The sequence below is a fragment of the Dermochelys coriacea genome, chromosome 5 (assembly GCF_009764565.3).
Source record: "Dermochelys coriacea isolate rDerCor1 chromosome 5, rDerCor1.pri.v4, whole genome shotgun sequence".
In the NCBI taxonomy this organism is placed as follows: domain Eukaryota; kingdom Metazoa; phylum Chordata; order Testudines; family Dermochelyidae; genus Dermochelys; species Dermochelys coriacea.
The window spans coordinates 111,045,913-111,068,558 of record NC_050072.1 but is presented as its reverse complement, the minus strand read 5'-3'; the positions used below and the strand labels follow the sequence as shown (position 1 = coordinate 111,068,558).

Sequence of the window (22,646 nt, the reverse complement as noted above, 5' to 3'; positions counted from 1 at the left end):
AGACATGTGAAAGTGAATGCTCTAATTTTAATATTCACTAGCTCTACAGAAATTAAGAGTTATTAGCTCTTATGTTTATTTAGTAAATTAGAGCTAATATAATGTCACAAGTTCACCAAACAGGTCCAGACATATATTGTAAAGCCAAATAATTAGTTACATCCGTCTATGTGTGGGGTCCTGTCATAAGTCTATATCCTAAAAAACTTAACAGAATTAAACAAGCCTAAAACCTTTGCGCAACATATAAAAGCAAGTTTTTTTTAATTGGATGGTGCCCTTGATAATCCCTGAGAGTTTTATTGTAATATTAAAAGAGTTTTATTACGAAACATGTCTAAGGACAAAATGTACAAAAAGCCAGAAGTAGCGGCATCTATGGGGAAAATCAAGGAGGAGAGAACACTGCCCTTTCTGTGTATCACGAAGGCATTCAGTGGTCTCTGGCTCCGCATGACAACTTCAGGGTCTGTCACACGCAGTCCTACTGGGAAGTCTTGTGGCAGGTCATCAGCTTGCGATTTATTTTCCTTGACAGTTCATTCTTCTTTCTGTCAGAGTACTCTCTTTGCTTTCTTAGCAGCCACCCCCTTGGCCTCCCCACTGCTGTCTCTGGCACTGTTTCCCAACAAAGCACATTACTAAGCCAAAGCCTGCTGAGTAGACTTTTCAACTGTGCTGAGAATCATGTGACATTCATCCTCCCAAGTAACAATTCGCTGTGGGTAATGTGCTCCTAGTTATTCTTCAGCTTCCAGACCTGGGCCTCAGAAGAGATTCATAAACTACTAAACACATTGGTTATCTTATCTCACTGCAGAGACTTAACAGTGCTTGCTGTTTAGAGAAGTATAATTGTTTCTGTGGTTACTTATTCTTGCGCCCCTTGGACAAATCTCAGAGGACTTGAAGGAGACTATTTTTCCCCAATAAAAACAGCCAAGTTAATACAATTTATTTCAAATGAAATGAGTGATTGGATAAACAGTAAGTTTATCAAACAAAAGACAAAGCTTAGGAATAGAAAAAAAAATACTGACACATTTCAGTGCTTTGCCAATTTTATGTACAATTAAAGGACTTTGAAAAGTTGTAGTTAACTGCTCTCTACAGTGTTTAAACCTACAAATTCATAAAACATTTTAAACCCAAGAGGATTAAACAAATCACATTAGTAATATAAATAAGAAAATAAATACAAGATAGACTTTTCAGCCAGTGACTAAAAGTCTCTAGGAGGAGTGCATGAAAATAATTTTTTTTTTAAAAATAGAAATGTTTGTTACTGTTCTTTTTTACCTTTAGAAAAGTATAATGCAGATATGTCTTCCTCTGTATGACACAAAAAAAACCCCCAAACCATGTAATTTACCAATCAAGAACACAACTAATCTCTGAAAATAATCTCACTTTTCTTGTGGGGGCACTCACATTTACACACCTGATACCAACGAATGTTAAAATTCAAGTAGTACATTGCATTTTTAAAATACTTGCGTCACCTTTTACTTAAAGCCCTAGATGGACAATGGAAAGTGTCATATTTCTGTGTAAGTTTACTGAAAACAATTACAAGTTCAACAGCTCAAAATAAAAATAGTTTATATATTTTTTATATTTTAGTGGAACGTTACTATAGGACAAGTTTAGAGGAAGAGCAGTGACAGAGATTATTTCTTTTTAGTATCAGTAGCTGTCAACTCAACATTCCCAATCTTTTGACCTTTGTAACAAGTGAGGAATACGTACTATTGCAGGCTGAAGGCTATATGTATGGAGCCAAACAGTGCAAATGTTACCTCATTAGATGTATCTTCCAGCTTGTTTTGGTAATCTGTCAAGGTATTCCTCAAAGTCTCAAGGACAACAGAGAGGCTTGGAGGTTTATCTTTGTCCTTGCGACTGCCTGAAGAAAAATTACAGAATGAAAATAAAGCCTTTAAAGTCACAGAGAGACAGAGAACTGCTCAAACTGGAACAAAGATATTAAAATTAGTTAGGGCTGCTACAGTGACAATACAGAACACTGAACAGCAGCCTTGTTCTCCCAATGGCATACAGTTTCATGTCAAATATAGCTAAATAACTGCTTGTATGAGAGCTGTTGTACAACAAAGTTGCAATCTCCAATTAATACTCACAGTTATCATCCAACTAATGAACTCTATATCCAGTTTTAGGTATGTAGTTTAGTGATTATTAGGTCTATATGTCAATCAGTCAGATCACCATTTACACTGCACAGGGACACACTTTGTAAAAACATGTTGTATTAAGTAGATTGCACTTTTCCTGCATTATTTTGGCATTTCTGATCAAGCATACATTTTGTAATGTAGTAATACATCACTTATTCAACAAACCTTTGCTGAGCCAAAGATCACATGGCATTGTTATGCTTGGAAAGCATAAAGCATATGCTTAAAACTCTTTAAATGTTCTTGAATTCCAGTCCAAAAGGAAACAACACAGATTTTTTATTATCTGTCTGTGCATTCCTACATAATGTTTCAATTACAAATCTTAAAGCTGATATATCCATTATATGTACATTATACGCATTTATTAAACCCTTAAGCTAGAACTTCTGCTCTAATTGACTTAACTAGGATCATATGCACAAAAGTGGTTTGCATTATTGCCTTCAAAATAATTTCTGAAAACAAGAACAATTTTATATTGATCACGTATTTATAAGTTGCCAACTGATACTAAATTTCTTTCTAATGTTATACAAAATAGCAGACTGACAAATATGTTTTCCTCAGCACTGCCTACAAAATAGTGTAATATTTATAAGCACATTTTATAATGAATAACAGCAACAATAATAATAATTATATCATCATTTGCATATCACCTCTTTCTAGCGATCTAAACTCCCTTTGAGTTCACGAACACGAACTAGCCCTCAATCCCTAGTAGTGCCCTTCTTTTACAGAAGGAGAAACTGAGAAGCAAAGATGTTAAAGAACATGATTTTCAGAGATGCTAAGCACTCATAACACCCACTGCAGTCAACAGAAACTACAGTTGACAGCATGTCTGAAAAAAAAAATCAGACCCCGAGCAACTTTTCCAGGATAACACAGCAAGTCAGGACACAGACTGTGTCTTGTATGCTAAATCTATCCATTAGACCAGCCACAACTTTCTGTAAAACTATAGTTGCAGGAGCACCCTATCTAACTTTTTACTATTTTAAATCTTAGTTTATTTTTTCTAATAAAAATGGAAGGGTAAGTATCACTTAACCAACTGTGAAGCATTAAAAAAAGTTTGGCTTTGGATACTCACATGGGGCACCAATTGCAGTCAATGGAAACATCACATATGCATGCAAAATCAGAATATTGCCCATAACCACTTTAAAATTGAAATTTGCAGAGTAATTTCCCTCTTTTAATCACTTCAGGAAGTACAAAATAGAGCTTTAAGAGGTATTTCACTCTTGGACACACTAAGCCCTGGTCTACACTGGGTGGGAGGGAGAATCGATCTAAGTTATGCAACTTCAGCTACATGAATAATGTAGCTGAGTCGACGTATTTAGATTGACTTACCGTGGTGTCTTCATCGCGGTGAGTCGACTGCTGCTGCTACCCCGTCGACTCCGCCTGCGCCTCTCGTGGCGGTGGAGTACAGGAGTCGACGGGAGAGCACTCGGGGGTCAATTTATTACATCTAGACTAGACACGATAAATCAATCCTTGCTGGATCGATCGCTGCCCACCGATCCGGCGGGTAGTGAAGACATACCTTAACTTTTCGCTTTTATTTCTTAGTCCATCTTTATTACCATAGTCACACTTTTTGTTAAAACAAATGCTGATTTGCATTAGGACTTAGAGCGCAAATTGCTTTATCCTCTGTTTCTGGAAGTTGGTGAGAATGCTATCCTAGGGCCAAATACTGCATAATGATCAACACAAAAATTTCCAGTTAATTCAATGAGATGGGAACTGTGCATGTATTTTCCAGGGCATAATTCTGTTCTAAGGTTATTGTTATCACAGTCTATTTTGGTCACTTTTTCAACATTAAGAAAAAAATTACACTAAAAATAAATTATGGACTAGATATGCCATCCTTGCTCTATTATTTGAATTACTGTAACACGAGAGGCTACCTCAACTAAAATCAGGGCCCCAGTGTTCTAGGATATAATCTCTGCCCCGCAGCATTTATAAATTAAATAGTCAAGACAGACAGAGGGTGATGGTGAAGCAGAGGGACAGAGAGGAGAAGTGACTGCTCAGAGTCACATAGCAGGTCAGTAGCAGAACTGGGAACAGAAATCAAATCTCCTGAGTCCCAGCCCAGGGCCCTAGCCCTGAACTAAACTGTGTCTTCTGGAGTACACAAATACTGCACAAGCTAGCCCACTGAGTTCTTTTGACATAGGGTATTAATCAACATAAGTAAGGGTAGAAGAATCTGACTATACATGATAAGGTTAGATTTTATTTGGATTTAAGAAAGACATCCCATCCTTAAATATCCTGCATTGCTTAAGTAATGTAAAATCCCAGTATTGGAGGAAATTACGAAGTATTCAGGCCCCTTTGTATTGCACAGCCCGGATCACTTGGCAAGCACTCCTAAATTCCACAATATCACTACATTCTACAGCAACATTAATACTTGCATAGCCATTAAATATTGTTCATGCTCATTCCTCCCACCACTACAAGAACTCATACAAAACTATGGCTCACAATATTTTCATCTGTTAATTATTTTGGGTGATGGGTTTTTTGCTGAGTTTTCCAGGTGATCCAACTCCAATCTCCAAGCTTCAGACCCTGCAGTACTGTCTAAGAGGCCAGTCTCTCAGAACTGCCTTCTCCACCACATAAGCCTTGGAAACAGCAGTTTGTAGACAGCTTCAGAAACTCATCACCCTGGCTTCTGCAGCCTTGGCTGCTGCACTTTTCTCCAGGCAGCCCAGCCCATCAGCCTACAAACCCGATTCCCTTTGACTAACTACAAGCTAAACCAGGGATTGGCAACCTTTGGCACGTGGCCCGTCAGAGAAATCCGCTGGCAGGCAGGGACGGTTTGTTTACCTGCAGCATCCGCAGGTTCAGCCATTCACCGTTTCAGGCCAAAGGGGGCTGTGGGAAGCAGCGGCCAGCACACCCCTTGGCCCACGCCGCTTCCCGCAACCCCCATTGGCCTGGAACAGCAAACAGCGGCCAATAGGAGCTGTAATCGGCCAAACCTGCGGACGCTGCAGGTAAACAAACCGTCTCTGCCAGTCAGCGGATTTCCCTGATTGGCCACGTGCCAAAGGTTGTTGATCCCCGAGTTAAACTATAAGATCTAGCTCTTATAGATCTTATAGACCTCTGCTGTCTGGTTCCATGGAACAGTGCAGAGAGCACGCAACATAAACCAATAATCACCTCTTTGTGGGGAAAGCTGCAGGCAGGTCCCAGTTGGGCCATGAGACAGAAGACAAAATCAGGTGCCTGACTGCTGCAAAATGTGGAATACTATGACATCTTAGAAAAATGCCAAATTCCACAGTGCTCTTATTGAGATGAATGGCTCAGTTCACCTATTGTTTCAGGCTCTCTGCTGACTCAGGTGGGCAATACTCCATGAGTTTACACTTGGTTCATGCCAACCCTCAAAGTGATAACTGGGAATTTTTAATTAATCAATATAATTAATACATAATCTATAGATCAGGCTACACAAGTTCATCTCCAAAACCTTATGGGCTAGAAATTATTTTTAAATGAAAGCTGATATTCTGGAGTACATTTCTGTGACTGAAATCACAGAATATCTCTAAGTATCCCACACATGGTACAAGTATAACAAGATGAATTGATGAAAAGGTATCAGCTAAATTTCCTGGCTTTAAAAATGATCTAAGGGGGGGGAAGGGGAATTGGATTTGTAACTTTTTGCTTTATGAAAAATTGTTTACATTTTTCCTACTTGTTTTTATTTTAGGGCTTGGCTACACTTACCTTTTATAGCGCTCTAACTTGCTGGCTCAGGGTGTGAAAAATCACCCCCCTGAGCGCAGCAAGTCAGAGTGCTTTAAAGCGCTAGTGTAAACAGGCTCCCAGCACTCGGAGCTAATCCCATCCTGGAGGTGGATTACCAGGAGCGCTAGGAGAGCTCTCTCCCAGTGCTCACGTTCGACCACATTCGCACTTCAAAGTGCTGCCACGGGAGCACTCCTACGACAGCGCTTTTAAGTTTCCAATGTAGCCATGCCCTAAGAAATAGCAGGAGTGTCAAAATCAACCTCTTGTTTGCTAGAGAAGTCCCCATGAAGAACCCAAAGAGACTAGAAGATCTCTCGTCTCAGCCCTTAAGTGAAAGGGCAGACTGTGAACCTTTAACAAACAGCATTTCTTTCAACTATTTGACAGATGTTTGAATTAAACAGATGGTTTAAAAACAAAACAAAAAAGACATTTGAAAACAGTTTGTCTTCACAGGTAATTATATTAGTATAAGATAAGGTCTGAATTAACTGATATTAGTTATTATTATTTATATTACAGTTATGCCACTTGGAAGGGGAGTAAGTTAAACAAAAAAATTACTCTTATAGTGGAGTAAGTGTCCACATGGGTGGTTATACTGGGATAACTATACCTGTAGAACTGGTAAAACTTCACCAGGTAGACAAAGCCTAAGACTCTCTTCCCTTCTGTTCACGTTTCAATAGGTCAGAACCCCACTGTTTCTTAAGTTCTCCAACACAAAGAGAGAACTCAGTGTTTGACATTTTTATATTGTTAAAAAGTGGTCTTTAAAATACCCTTTAAAAACCAAAATTCCTTGAGGCCTTTCTTTTATATCATAAAGAAACAGAAAGTACACATTCTTTTCCCCTTCACAGGTCATCTTTAAAAGAGCAAGCATCCATTCCAGCAACAGTTTTTTCTCATCTTCTCACACAGAGCAGTAATAGCTGGTGCAGAAATGTGATAGATCAGTCTCTCTCAGGTATGGCCAACGTGAGAAAGTTCTGATGCACCACTTCCAGGAGTCACCACTGGGAGTTTATCATCAGCTGAGCAGTCCTGCAGTTAATTCTCCTTCCCTGCTATGTACTGGCCACTAGGAACATCTAATAGGACTATGTCAACTCTCAATCCTTGAGCAGAGGTGCTGGAGCAATTTTTATAATGGTGATCATGAGGGCCTTGAACCAAACTGAAAGCTCGGTATATAATGGAAACCACTTCAAGCCAGGGGGTGTGACAGATCCTGAACACCCCTAGTTCTAGCACATATGGCCTTGACGACTTTGTTCTTCAATACTTGTTGATGTTATGCTGCAGTTCCCAAAATGGGATCCACGGATCACTGGTGGCCCATGCAGTACTTGCTGTGGATTTGTGCAGAGTAGGCAGATAACATGGTGCTAGTTCTCCTAATTTCTGGTTTGTTTCCAAGTTAGATCATAAGGAAGTATTAAAAGCTCCAACTTTTTATTTTTATTGGTCCTAGAGTTTCTGCAAGTCCAATTCACAGAGCAATAGTCTCTCTTTGTGGGCATGAAAGAAATAATAGAAACAGCATTAGACAAAAAGAAGAAGAAAAAGCAGGTAAGAAGAAAGGAAAATATCTTTGAAAATACTACAATAGGCTCAACTGAAAAGTGCGGTGAACCTGCAAGACAAACTGTAGAATTTTACAGTTTGTCTCCCCTCAAACTAGAACAACGCTTTTGAGGTTTCAGTGTTTGCTATGAGGACCCACTTGCAGCAGCAAATCAGACTTATTCTGCAGAGGAGCAACTCTCTACAGCCGCTTTGGAAGCGTTAAAGAATTTTATTTTTAGATGTCTTATTTTTAAAGGTGGGAGTAAATAAAGCTCATTAAAAACACTTGAATTCCCACTAAGAGGGAAACATGGGATCAGTTCACTCCTTATGATACTTACCATCAAGGAGATGAGAAGAATGGAAAACCTGTTCAAAGTACTATAAAGTGCTTAGGAACTGCCCCTTCGCAGCAGTAGCAGCAGACCCCCTCCCTTTAACCCTGCAAAAGCTCCTTTGTGCAAGAGAAGCACCATAGGCTTGAGAGACGACTGGGAAAAGCTGCTCTAAATGGCACAAAATCCCAGTGAACCTCTGGGGAAATACCCATTAACGTTGACGCTTTCGGCATTAATTCTCACCAGTTCCCACTATGCACCTGAAAACTGACTGTGAGGATTTATTTAGCCCAAGTGCAGGTGAGGAGGTCATAGCATCACAGCTCCAGATGAAGCCATTATTTCTATGGGAAAACAGGGCATCCCCAGAAATATCAGAGAGGAGTCTAGTGCTGTTCCACTCAACTTTGCCTGTCCAAAGCTTTTTATCTGGAATGACGTTTGTCACAGTTCAGGACAACTGCACCTGTATTTCCCAATAGTGGTTCAGCAAGGGCGCTCACTCTCAGGGATTCCAGCTCCCCAGCCATTGTCTTTCTGGGTGGAAATGCATGGCTCTCTCCTGGTGTATGGTGTATGTCTAGGCTGCACACTGTGCATTTTCCAGAACAGACAGACTGCCCAAGGACACCTGTTTGCTTTCTCTTTAGAGATAGCTACAAGTGTAACTACTATAGATATAAATTACCATACAGATTTCTATGCAAGCCTACTTCATTCTTAAGGTAAAAAGCATTGCAGAGAAAACACTAAAAACAATAAAAGAACCTACACACGTGCTAATAAGATTACTAGAATTAATCATAACCATAACATGGATTCTGGCTGGCCTGGTCCTTTCAGCCTTACCCTATGGATTGGGGCCCTCTGTGGACCAGGGATTTGCTGGATCAGGAAGAAGGCCATATGCTAGTTTAAAGCCAGGCTATTTATCTAAAAATCCCTTTCTTAAATCAGTGGTTCATGGAGAATCCACTTCGAAATAGTATATGCACACCTTTCTATGGGGGTGGCTTCTTTGAAGATGTTACAACTTGAGTCAATTTGCCTCATCACCCTGTTGTTCTCACATTTACCCTTCACATGGAAATACATACAATTAATTCCACAATAATGCATACACAATTGCCTTTTTAATACAAGTGAACTCCAAAGATATTAAAACGAAATTCATTAAGGTTTAAGTTAATTCAGTAAAGTTCATTCAGGATACTGTAGGATATCATCAGTCTGTCACAATGCTATTTGGCCAAAAATGCAGAGAAAGTAAAGAAAAAAAATCGATAAAAGGCTGCCACATCATTCCTCAATGTTTCTTGTTGCTTGATATTGCAGAAATGCAGATATAATTAATATAGCACCACATAACACATTAGGTTTAACATGAACTTAAAAACAAACCAACCCCTTTTCTGAACATATTTTACCTACTTTTGTAAAAAGTAATTCCTAAGATTATTATAACAAAGATTAGAGGAAAATATTTCTTTATTTATTCAGTTCATTTACTGTGTGTGTGTGTGTGTGTGTGTGTGTCTCAGCACTTTATGAGTATTTTGTTTGACTGGTTCCCTTGTACAGGTATGTGCATGTTCCATGCACCAACCAGAAAGAAAAACATTTTTTTAAAAATAAGAACATTCCCTGACAGGGGAAATAATGGTCTGCTGCTGTAAAACTACTTTTACCACCTTTTTAAAAATAAATTTACTAGATTTCAAATTCAAATGTCTCTCAATAATTCCTGTTTATCTCAATCCCCATCTCAATTGTAGAGTAGTATGTTCCATTTGATACAACACTTACAGATAATACCATATAATGTATATGGTAGAGTGACACTAAATCTTCAATTTCATATTTGAATACTAATCGGAAAAATATGTATGTTGTTTGAAATTAAATGAATGTAACATAGTTAGAGTACAAAGTAATGCTATAAAGAGAACTGTGCTACATCCTGTGTCCTACATAACCTTTTTGAATATGTGACCTTTAAGTTGCTGAAAGTTGCCTCAGAATTTGGCTCAGTTCAGTCAAAACATCTGTTCCCCTTGCAGGTAGACTGTAAGGACTTTTTTCTCAGTTGGATTTAGAGCACAGCAAGTGAGCCCTTTTCTGACCGATCAGATAGATCCCAGCTCTTGTAAATCAAGTTCTGGGCTGACAACAGTAGGTCCACATTCCGTCACCCTTTCTCAGCTAGCGAGGCCACTTGACTGCTGTGAGAGCTGCTCTTATCATGTCATCAAATCAAAGCATGTTGAGAAGAGGGAATGCAAGAGGCATCTGCCGAATTCCCATAATGTAGTGACTTTGGAACATTGACAGATGTATCTGTCATTTTATACCTTCAACTAACCTGCTGTCCGCTGGCTTGACATACTAAAGCTGTCCAAGAGTAACTCCAGTTCTCTCACGTTGTTTTCACACGTCTCTGTTAGGAAGGCCTGGCGTTTCTTGGCCTTTATTTGACAGGGGGGATGGGTGAAGGGCAAAAAATATTAAAGTGGTAAACAAAAAAAGACTCATGTTACAATTAACATTTTTACTGTAGAACAAATTATGTAAAAAGGCACATTGCACATCATTACTTTTCCCTGAAACCAAGCGGGTACAATGTGACAGTACAAACAGCTAAAACAGTGTTTCAGTGTGGACTTAACATGCATTTGGGATAAAAACTGGTGGGGGAGGGAAAGGGGCGGGGGCAGCACATGGACCCTTCAAGCAGTCAGAATTAGTAAAGTTCCAAAGAGTATAGTAATTTTCTCTTCCCGCCATAAAAATAGTCATCTGTGCCTATGTACACAAACAACGTTAATTTTTGCACCCTGCAAGGACATCTGGAAAGGTACAATGCTTCTGACCAGATGGGATGGAAATCAAGGAAATGCTGCTCTGGAAAAGCCCATGCCTACTGTAGTTGCAACCTGCCATGTGCCCTGTCGTAGGCTGCTTGCTTGGCTGCACCACCTCATTGGTGGGAAGAGTCAGCAAACTAGCTCTTAAGCCCAGCAACAACAGGTTAGCAGCTGTGCAAAGCATTTGCACATGGCTGTGATAGCTCCTGCTTGTCCCAGCCTTGCTCCCACCTTGTTCCAGTCCCACTGCTCTCCTACTTCTAATTCTGACCCAGACCTATCCTTGCCTTAGACCTTATCCTGCCCCTGCTTTTTCTCACTCAAGGTAACCCAGCCCTAACCCTCAACTCCAATTCCTGAATTCTGACTTTGGCTCTGACCCTCGGCTCTGGCATTTGGACTCTGACTCTGGCTCTGATCCTAGACTCCTATTTCTGGCTACTGACTCCTGCTCCAACCACTAGGCATGACCGCCCACGTCCTGATCTCTGACAATTAAGCTTAAATTTTGTTAAAACAAGTTAAGCAACAGCCATTGCCATTCATTGTCATTAGGCTATATTGTATATATTATATGCCAGAATACTAAGGCCTCAATCCAACAAAGCATTTGAGGATGCACTTAACTTTAAGCACATCTCACTTACTTCACTCTGGTACATCCAGATTCAATAGAATAGAAGGCTGGCATAGCTTTGCTGGCATAGCTATGTAAGCTAGGAGTGCTGAGGGGGCAGGGGGGAAAAATCACTCCGCTAGCTGACACAGCTATGCTGACAAAAACCCCGGTTTCATAGATGCAACTATGCCAACGTAAGAGTGCTTCTGTTGACATAGCTAGTGTTCTTTGGAGAAGTGGTTTAGTTTTGCGGGCAGAAGAACTCCTGTTGGCTTATGCTGTTTTCCACACTAGGGGGCTCTCTCAGCATTGTTATACAAGTCAAGTCTCTAATGTAGACATTCCCTATTATATTAGTATTCTGTTTAATATTAATCTGCCAAAGGAACCCTCTAACTTTAGCTATTTAATTTTTAAAACATATGCTATATATGCATATAGTAGCATTTAAGAGCTCAGTCCTATGTGAGAAACAATGGATACATCTACACTGCGATAAAAAAAAAAACCTGTGGCACCAAGTCTCAGAGCCTGGGTCAGCACCTGGACTTCAGCCCAAGCCCAGGCTCTGAGACTCCACAAGGTAGGAGGGTCTCAGACCGCAGGCTCCAGCCCGAGCCTCTACACTGTAATTTTACAGCCCCAGCACCCAAGCCGCAGGCAGCTGACCCAGGCTAGCTGTGGCTATGCTGCGGATCTTTTATTGCAGCGTAGATGCATCCAATGGGAGTTTCAGGTGCACAAGAATACTACTGAAAGCTACTGAAAGGAAGCTACTGAAGCTTCCAGATTACTATAATCAAATATTTATATTATGGTAGCACCCAGAGGCCCCAGCAGGAATGGGGCCATTGTGCTAGTCCCTGTCCAAATTAATATACAGACATGGTCTCTGCCAAAGAGCTTACAATTAAAGAAGTCCATAGTCAAAAAATGACATCTGTCTGGACAACAAGTGGGAAAAGATTAAGTAAGAAGTAAGCAATAATTAAAAGCACACTTTTCACAACATCCTTGTAATGGAGGCATGGTGGAGAAAGAAGGTTCATATCTCCTATTTCTGATCCTGACCAGTTACTCATTATTTATCTTCTGTTCTAAAATTATGATTCACTATTTGAATAAATTTTCCTTCCTATTTGATCATAGCACAGGAAGTTTACTCTCCATAGCCCCAAGAAAATTCTACTATAATTGTCTATTACATACAGACGAACATACCACTGCTTATCCAAGGATCCAACCAGTTTTTCCAACGTGGGAAACGTTGTCCCCCAAAAAGCTCTTATGAGCTGATAGCATATCATTGGCAAACAAGGACAAATATATGCAATTTTCTGCTGTGTTCTCCCCTATTCAGTTTAAATATTTTATAAAATGTGTTTTACTGTTGCAATTTTAATTATATGTGCTGTATATCTACTAATATATTATTCATGTGTTTCAGTGTTAGGGTCCCCTGTAGCATTTACATGGCTTTCCCTATGTGATAGTTTGTACTACACTTCACAAAGAATTTCCAACACTACTGAAATCCATATATACACAAGTGCTTGTATTTGCAAAATGCCAATACAAATATATTTTAAAGGATTATCTTTTCCACAGGATGCAAATACATTAGAAGGGTTGACCTTACAGTGCATACTATCAAATAGGAAAATATAACAGTATGGTCAATATCACAGTAAAAGAAAGGCTTTTTTAATGTAAGCCACACCAGTACAGACAAGGTCATACTGAATCTATCCCACAGAAACATCTTATATAAGCACGCCTAAGCAAATATACTTTTTTCCCCCACAGCCTTCCTTCTTTTTTTTTTTTTTTTAATTCACCACATTTTAGTCAGTACATTCTAGTTTATTTGGCCTTCATCATTTCTCTGTACTCACATTTGCTGACTATGTCCATAAATCTCCATGCCAATTTCAGTATCTATTTTTCAATTGCAGTAAAGATCAGAAGGAAATTCCTTAAAGCTGGCCAGATCTTCTATATTTTACCCACAAACAGTTTAGTTTCCTTCTTTTCTAACTCCTGTTCCAGTTCCCTCTCCCCCATCATTGCAGCCTATGATTTTTTTCCTTAAATTTGCAAAGTGGAAAACCTAAGAATAGGTGTGAATGTGCACTGCAGCAAATATACCAAAAGGTTTCTCAGTTTCCTAATGCATGTACTTAATAAGAATGAGTAAGGTTCTATAGTAGAGGTCAGGCCCGGTGTGTTCCTGGTGCCCCCAACCAGTTTTTGCAGGATCTAAGCCTTCATTTACATTTTTTTAAATGTTTCTTGTTCTTATGCTCGTAAAGATATTTTTCTGAGTGCTGAGTCTGCAAGTAGGGTTGCCAGGCATCCAGTTTACGACCAGAATGCCCGGTCAAAAAGGGACTGCTGTGGCTCCAGTTGGTACCACCGACTGGGCCATTAAAAGTCCGGGCAGTGGTATAGAGGGACCCGGGGCTAAGGCAAGCTCCCTACCTGCCCTGGTTCCGTGTGGGTCCCGGAAGAAACCACTGGCACATGGGGAGTGGCCAGGGAGGCTCTGCCCATTGCCCCCGCTCCCAGAGCTGGCCTGAAGCTTCCATTGGCCGGAATCCACAATATTTTATTACCTGCGGGCATGAAGGTAGCATGCGGAGCCTCCCTGGCTGCCCATGTGCTTAGGGGATGCAGGGACCTGATGACCGCTTCCTGGGAGTCGCAGTAATCCCGGACTCACTTCCACACCCCAATCCCCTACTCCAGCCCAGAGTCCTCTTGCGCACCCAAACTCCCTCCAGAACCCCCCCCCCCCCCACACACACACACACATCCCAATCCCCCACCCAAGCCCTGGGCTCCCTTTTGCACTCCAAACTCCTCGTCCCTGGCCCCAGCCCAGAGCCCACAACCCCAGCTGGAGCCCTGATCCCCCGCCCCCAACCTCCTGCTCCAGCCTGGAGCCCTCTCCCGCACCCCAAACCCCTCATCCCTGGCCTGACCCCGCACCTCCAGCCAGAGCCCTCACTCCCTTCCCACACCCCAACCCTCTGCCCCAGTCCGGTGAAAGTGAAGGATAGTGGGGAAGAGCAAGAGACGGAGGGAGCAGGGCTGGAATGAGCAGGGGCTGGGCCTTGGGGAAGGGGTGTTTGGTTTGTGTAATTAGAAAGTTTGCATCTCTATCTGCAAGAAGAAACAATAGTTCTAAGACCAGTGCTGCTCTGTACTCCTTCCTCAAGTGAGGAATTTCCTAAACCCAACAGAGCTATACTAGGTTCCTCATGTGAGAGGACAAGAAACTCAGGGGGACTCCCCGTGAAGGAGGGATTTAGGGCATGTCTACACTACAAACTAAAGTCAACCTATGTTAGGTCGACTTACAGCCACCACAGTAATTACTGCAGTTTTTCATGTCCACACTTCCTCCTTCTGTCAGTGGTGCGCATCCTCACCAGGGCAGACTTAAGAGGGATTGTGAGGGGGGCTGAGAGCCCAGTCTCTCAGCTCCCCATTCCCTACTGGGAGCCTGGCTGCCGCCGGGGCTCTCAGCTCCTGACTCCTTCAATCTCCTTGGAAAATCCCAGTACTGAGTAAGAGAGTAATACAACAACAATATATTTATACATCAAACTTTTCAAGGATTAACCACCTAAAATAAAATTCCACATGATGTCTGCAACTTTGGTTGAAGATTTATGCCAGTGCACTACAAACCCAAGATACACCTGTAGGTAAGAACAGTACAATAGAAGAAATCGTTACACTAAAATCAGTTTTATATAGCAAAGTTTTCCAAAGGTAGCTCCTTAAGTTTTACCAGTTAACATTTCATGTGTACAAATTACAGGTACAAGTTCAACATCTGTACATGCAATTTTTTACCTGAATAAATAACCATTTGTACATGCAATTACATATATTTTTCAGGTGCAATTTGGATGCACAACTTCGAAAATTTGTGTTTGAGAGACCTCTGTTTTTCACTAAGGCTTCAGTTCAGAAAAGCACTTAAGTAAGCAGTGAAGTCTATCCTATGCAGGACAGCACTTAGGCATGTACTTAGAATCATAGAATCATAGAATATCAGGGTTGGAAGGGACCCCAGAAGGTCATCTAGTCCAACCCCCTGCTCAAAGCAGGACCAAGTCCCAGTTAAATCATCCTAGCCAGGGCTTTGTCAAGCCTGACCTTAAAAACCTCTAAGGAAGGAGATTCTACCACCTCCCTAGGTAACGCATTCCAGTGTTTCACCACCCTCTTAGTGAAAAAGTTTTTCCTAATATCCAATCTAAACCTCCCCCATTGCAACTTGAGACCATTACTCCTCGTTCTGTCATCTGCTACCATTGAGAACAGTCTAGAGCCACTCTTTGAAACCCCCTTTCAGGTAGTTGAAAGCAGCTATCAAATCCCCCCTCATTCTTCTCTTCTGCAGACTAAACAATCCCAGCTCCCTCAGCCTCTCCTCGTAAGTCATGTGCTCTAGACCCCTAATCATTTTTGTTGCCCTTCGCTGTACTCTTTCCAATTTATCCACATCCTTCTTGTAGTGTGGGGCCCAAAACTGGACACAGTACTCCAGATGAGGCCTCACCAGTGTCGAATAGAGGGGAACGATCACGTCCCTCGATCTGCTCGCTATGCCCCTACTTATACATCCCAAAATGCCATTGGCCTTCTTGGCAACAAGGGCACACTGCTGACTCATATCCAGCTTCTCATCCACTGTCACCCTAGGTCCTTTTCCGCAGAACTGCTGCCGAGCCATTCGGTCCCTAGTCTGTAGCGGTGCATTGGATTCTTCCATCCTAAGTGCAGGACCCTGCACTTATCCTTATTGAACCTCATTAGATTTCTTTTGGCCCAATCTTCCAATTTGTCTAGGTCCTTCTGTATCCTATCCCTCCCCTCCAGCGTATCTACCACTCCTCCCAGTTTAGTATCATCCGCAAATTTGCTGAGAGTGCAATCCCACCATCCTCCAGATCATTTATGAAGATATTGAACAAAACGGGCCCCAGGACCGACCCCTGGGGCACTCCACTTGACACCGGCTGCCAACTAGACATGGAGCCATTGATCACTACCCGTTGAGCCCGACAATCTAGCCAGCTTTCTACCCACCTTATAGTGCATTCATCCAGCCCATACTTCCTTAACTTGCTGACAAGAATGCTGTGGGAGACCGTGTCAAAAGCTTTGCTAAAGTCAAGAAACAATACATCCACTGCTTTCCCTTCATCCACAGAACCAGTAATCTCATCATAAAAGGCGATTAGATTAGTCAGGCATGACCTTCCCTTGGTGAATCCATGCTGACTGTTCCTGATCACTTTCCTCTCCTCTAAGTGCTTCAGGATTGATTCTTTGAGGACCTGCTCCATGATTTTTCCAGGGACTGAGGTGAGGCTGACCGGCCTGTAGTTCCCAGGATCCTCCTTCTTCCCTTTTTTAAAGATGGGCACTACATTAGCCTTTTTCCAGTCATCCGGGACTTCCCCCGTTCGCCACGAGTTTTCAAAGATAATGGCCAAGGGCTCTGCAATCACAGCCGCCAATTCCCTCAGCACTCTCGGATGCAATTCGTCCGGCCCCATGGACTTGTGCACGTCCAGCTTTTCTAAATAGTCCCTAACCACCTCTATCTCTACAGAGGGCTGGCCATCTCTTCCCCATTTTGTGATGCCCAGCACAGCAGTCTGGGAGCTGACCTTGTTAGTGAAAACCTCAGTGAAAACTTAACCTCAATGGGACAAACACATGTTGAAAATGTCATCCTGAATATGAATGCTTTTCTGAATCAGGGCCTAAATAATAGAGCAACAAGTTTCTGTGTATGGTAGGTACTCTATAACTGCAGAGGATCGCTTGCGTTAGGATAAAAGAAACAAGAATTAGGCTAGATTGGTTTTTGTAGTCAGCAGAACTCTTCAATTGAAGAAGAATGCCCCCTTCCCAAGTTTTAAAAGCCCAACTCAAAATCTTGGACATGTCCAGCAGAGAATAGATTGAGTAAGTAATTTTTTTTCTGGATTAACATCAGCATTACTGAGAGCAGAATTTGTTCCTTTGCCTTTATATAGCAGTTTACATCTTCAAAACATGGTACAAACATTAACTAATCATGTTTTATACTCTGCTCATCAACATATCTGACTTCATTGTTACAGAATATGAGATATTATTGCCAATCTACAGGAAGTACATTTTCAGTGACTTATGGTAGGACCTTCAACTCTTAATAGTCTAGAAGCAGCTAAGCATTCTTTCAGAATCTCCAAATATTATATATGGCTGATATACCAACGGGGGAAAAATGTTTATTGAAATAATATCCACATTTTAGTGAGGACTTGAAAAATCTAGAAACATATATGTTTAAATGTTCTCATTAAAATAATTTTGCACTTGAAAATAAAGTGCATTCTGTTTCCGAATATACTTTATTAATAAAATGATAAATTCCCTTCACTATATACAGTCACAACTCCGTCCACAAAAAATAAAAAGCTTCAACTTTTCTTTCTCTTCAACAACTAAAAGTTAGGGTTTATCTGTTGCTAGATGGCAGGAATCGAAATTCAAAAGCATCTTTTAAAAAAACAATTCTAACCACAACTTTTTTTTTTTAGAGGCCAAGAATAGAGATGGAACCATTTCGATTTAAAGCCAGTTCTGAACCACAATGTATATACCCATTCTTCCAAATTCTTATTCTTCAAACTCTAAATTCTTAACACACTAGTTGGAAAGAAAAACAAGTCTGAAAACAGTTTCCCTAACAATTACACAAGGAAATCTTGAGATCTTGCCCATACTGAATATTGCCCAGGAAATCCTGCCTGGTGCTGATGCATCCTATCACATTTGATTCAGGCAGATTTGTGGCAGACTTTTGCAACATGCTGAACTTTTAAATTAAAAGCAGCATAACTGCTTTACTTTATATGCAGTGGAGCCATAAAGACAAAGGTTATATTTAATATAACAATTTCCCAAAGAATGAGCTTGGTCCCAACATAAGTTATTTCAAAAAACAAGAGTTTGTCCTTAAAATATTCTAAATGTTTGGTAATATTTCCTGAAATGTTCTAAAACAAAATCATTGTGTTAGAGCAGATCAGGGGGAAACCATAGAATGAGATTATCTGAGTCTGAAAAAAATAGACATTGAGAAGGTCTAACATTAAAACAAAAGAATAAGAGAAAGTAATTATCATACAAGAGAATAAAAATATTAACATTTCTCCCACTGACAATTTTAGTTCAGAAAAAGGGAAGCTTGGTAATAAAATATATCATATATATTTCAGTTTTTAGCCACAGCTTTCTGCTTTAACAAAAATTATAAAAACTCTCCAGCATGAAAAAACAAAACCACACCCTACTTATTCCAGTTTCTCAAATAAAAAACAAAAGTCTTCAGAAAAAATACTAAATAAATTGGGGGGGGGGGCAGGAATCTAATCCAGAAAGTGGCTTTGAATATCTTTCCTAAATAAGCTTTTTAAAAGGTGACTTGTTTTTTTCCTGCCACTGCAAGGCAGTCTTGAGGTTTTAAGTCATTCAGGAGCTTTTTCCACCTACCCAATATGTCCCTTTTAGTCATACTGAAATGCTGGTTTTGAGGGCTCCATTCTGCTTTACCATAAACTATATTCAGGATTTTCTTCCTAAGCCTTAACCTCTCAAGTGGCAAAAAGCATATATGTGTAATTTAACCCTCCTAAGCAAAGCAAAAAAAAAAGGGAGATAGGAGGAGGAAAAAAGAGCAAGAGAGAGATATGACATGGCGAGCGTATGTACTTGTCCAGGTTCCAGAGAGAATCATCACAGCCGGCAGCTCACCACCTCTAATTTTACACTGATAAACATCAGCCAGCTATTGGCAGTGGTCAAGGAGGCACTGTTGTATTCCTGTCTTACTGGTTCTGTGGGGTTTAGAGAGGATGGCTTAATTTAGAGCAAGTGTCCCTTAGTACCTTGTCCTTAGATGGAAGAAGTTGGTCTCTTCTCAGAAAAGAGAGGAGCTGGGAAGAAACACTCCATTGGAAACAGCCAGTCCAAGAGGGTACAGGCTAAAGTTTTTGCTGAAACAGGTTTATTAGCTTACCAGCTTTTGAAGGGGAATTGTTAGCAGTCTGAATAAGAAATATGACTCAGCAGTACTATGTTTTATTTGAGTCATTAAAAAGTCTAAATAAATACAAACCCAGGGATCATCAACCATTTGGTTTATTTAAAAAAGAAAAACAAACAAACAAACACACACTTGTGACCAGTTTGTTTGCTGGGGTTCAGCAACAGTGAAATGATGAGTAATTTACCATTCCTGTCCCCTTATGAGCTCTTGCAGTTGTACCTGCAGTGGCTAACGAATACAGTTTTGAGACAAGTGGGAGAAAGACAAAGGAGAAGTAACAACAGAAGTAAAGTATTAAAAATTGGAATGAGCAGCCAAAAAAGAAGTGCAAGAAATCCACAGATTTGCATGAGCGGTGGAAGTCCTGTTCTATGACTTTATGCTTGAAAAGGCATGAGTATAAAAGCTGGGGTGAGGAAAGTAATCAAATTTTCTTTTCTTGACTGCAACAGGCGTGCTGATCCTTCTGATGCAGACCCTTGCTGTAGCTCGCTGACTAGCATGATTCCTCTCAGCACTAAGAAGCAGATGGCACCCTCCCTGCTATGAGATGGCCAGCTGACCAGCACGTCAGAAACAGAAGTGGACTTTGTCTGCCACCTGGCAAAAAAGTGTCCATGTTGGGTTATACACATCAAGGCGGCAGCAGCAGCAGAATGAGAGGGGTTTGGAAGACTCAAGTTTTGGTCCCTCCTGATTTGGTACTCCGGGTAGACACCTTTTCAGGCTATGCCAAGGACCATGACTGGTCAGATGGCAAAAGTAGTGTCTAACCCAATAGAGATCCAATAAAACAATAAAAACTACACCATCACAATGAAAACATCAAACAAGGACGTGGTTAGATCAGACAACGAACAAAGACATTTCTACAGTCAAACACCTAATGAAAGCTAAGTGAGGACATAGACCCCAACTTTTCCCAGCGCCGGTGGGGGCTCGACCCCCGGCTCTATCCCATTCCAATCCCTTCCCCAAAGTCCCCATCCCAACTCCACCCCCTCCCTGCCCCTATTAGACTCCTTCCCCAAATCCCGGCCCCGCCTCTTCCCCGAGTGTGCCGCGTTCCCGCTCCTCCCGTCCCTCCCAGCGCTTGCCGCCGCGAAACAGCTGTTTTGTGGTGGCAAGTGCTGGGAGCTAGGAGGAGAAGCTGGGATGCAGCGCGCTCAGGGGAGGAGGCAGAGCAGAGGTGGGGTGCTTGGTTGCCAGTGGGTGCAGAGCACCCACCAATTTTTCCCCATGGGTGCTCCAACCCCGGAGCACCCAGCAAGTTGGCGCCTATGAGTAAGGTAATTGAATCGGACACTGAAAATACACCATAAGCAGAAATCTTAACAGATAACAGCATACATATTCTCCTCCTTTCTCCCTACAATCTTTATGACATGCCACTTACAACTCATAACTAACAAGATCTGTTTAAAAAAAGAAGGAGAAGAGGAAGGGGAGGTTATTGTAACAGCTAACACTTACTAACAGAAGAATTATTTAAAAATTGAACATTTATAATGAAACTAAGATAGATTTTCAAAATGGATTTCTCCATCACACCCTGCGAGTTAGAGCTGTTTATCCCCATTTTACAGAGGAGAGAACTATGGCCTGATCTACACTTAAAATATATACCAGCATAGCTAAAAAAACCACACCCCTGATGACACAGCTCTGCTCACAAAACCCTCAGTGTAGAGACAACCATACTGACTGACGAGTTACTCCTGGGGCAATTCCATGTCTAAAAATCAAAAATTCTGCATATTTTATTTGTCAATATAATGCAATATAATCATATCAGTTTCACTTATTTTGGTAATTTATTAAACTACCATACAGGAAAAAATAAATCACAATAACTGTTCAGCATTTCCTAAACACATGAAAGTTAAGTTACAAATACTTGGTAATTAAGGCCCTGCATTCCGGTTATAATCCTGGATTTTCATTTAAATTACATTTCTTTTATTTTGGTGTTTGGTATTCTGTAAAGTAGACTGGTTTCAGAGTAGCAACTGTGTTAATCTGTATCCGCAAAAAGAAAAGGAGTACTTGTGGCACCTTAGAGACTAACAAATTTATTTGAGCATAAGCTTTCATGAGCTACACTGATGACATCTTCATCATCTGGACCCATGGAAAAGAAGCCCTTGAGGAATTCCACCAGGATTTCAACAATTTTCATCCCACCATCAAACTCAGCCTGGACCAGTCCACACAAGAGATCCACTTCCTGGACACTACCGTGCTAATAAGCGATGGTCACATAAACACCAGCCTATACCGGAAACCTACTGACCACTACGTTTACCTACATGCCTCCAGCTTTTATCCAGACCACACCACACAATCCATTGTCTACAGCCAAGCTCTGCGATACAACCACATTTGCTTCAACTCCTCAGACAGCAACAAACACCTACAAGATCTCTATTAAGCATTCTTACAACTACAATACCCATCTGATGAAGTGAAGAAACAGATTGACAGAGCCACAAGAGTACCCAGAAGTCACCTACTTCAGGACAGGCCCAACGAAGAAAATAACAGAACGCCACTAGCCATCACCTTCAGCCCCCAACTAAAACCTCTCCAACGCATCGTCAAGGATCTACAACCTATCCTGAAGGATGACCCATCACTCTCACAGATCTTGGGAGACAGGCCAGTCCTTGCTTACAGACAGCCCCCCAACCTGAAGCAAATACTCACCAGCACACACCACACAACAGAACCACTAACCCAGGAACTTATCCTTGCAACAAAGCCCGTTGCCAACTGTGTCCACATATCTATTCAGGAGACACCATCATAGGGCCTAATCACATCAGCCACACTATCAGAGGCTCATTCACCTGCACATCTACTAATGTAATATATGCCACCATGTGCCAGCAATGCCCCTCTGCCATGTACATTGGTCAAACTGGACAGTCTCTACGTAAAAGAATGGACACAAATCAGACATCAAGAATTATAACATTCAAAAACCAGTCGGAGAACACTTCAATCTCTCCGGTCACTCGATTACAAGTGGCAATTCTTCAACAAAAAAACTTCGAACACACACTCCAATGAGAGACTGCTGAATTGGAATTAATTTGCAAACTGGATATAATTAACTTA

General features: G+C 41.1%; 1 protein-coding gene across 35 annotated transcripts in view; it reads right to left on the bottom strand.

Moving 5' to 3' along the window:
- The window catches only part of CCDC171 (coiled-coil domain containing 171), a 269,930-nt gene that overhangs the window by 182,521 nt on the left and 64,763 nt on the right, over positions 1-22,646 (bottom strand). For all 35 annotated transcript variants that reach the window (XR_006281477.1, XR_006281476.1, XR_006281478.1 and 32 more), the window contains 2 exons: positions 10,281-10,383; positions 1,800-1,906 (listed from right to left, as the gene is read on the bottom strand). Coding sequence is in view for 32 of the 35 variants with exons in the window: in XM_043514804.1 (XP_043370739.1) it covers positions 1,800-1,906; positions 10,281-10,383 (210 nt within the window). In the remaining 3 variants the exon portion in view is untranslated. The remainder of the gene's footprint in view (positions 1-1,799; positions 1,907-10,280; positions 10,384-22,646) is intronic.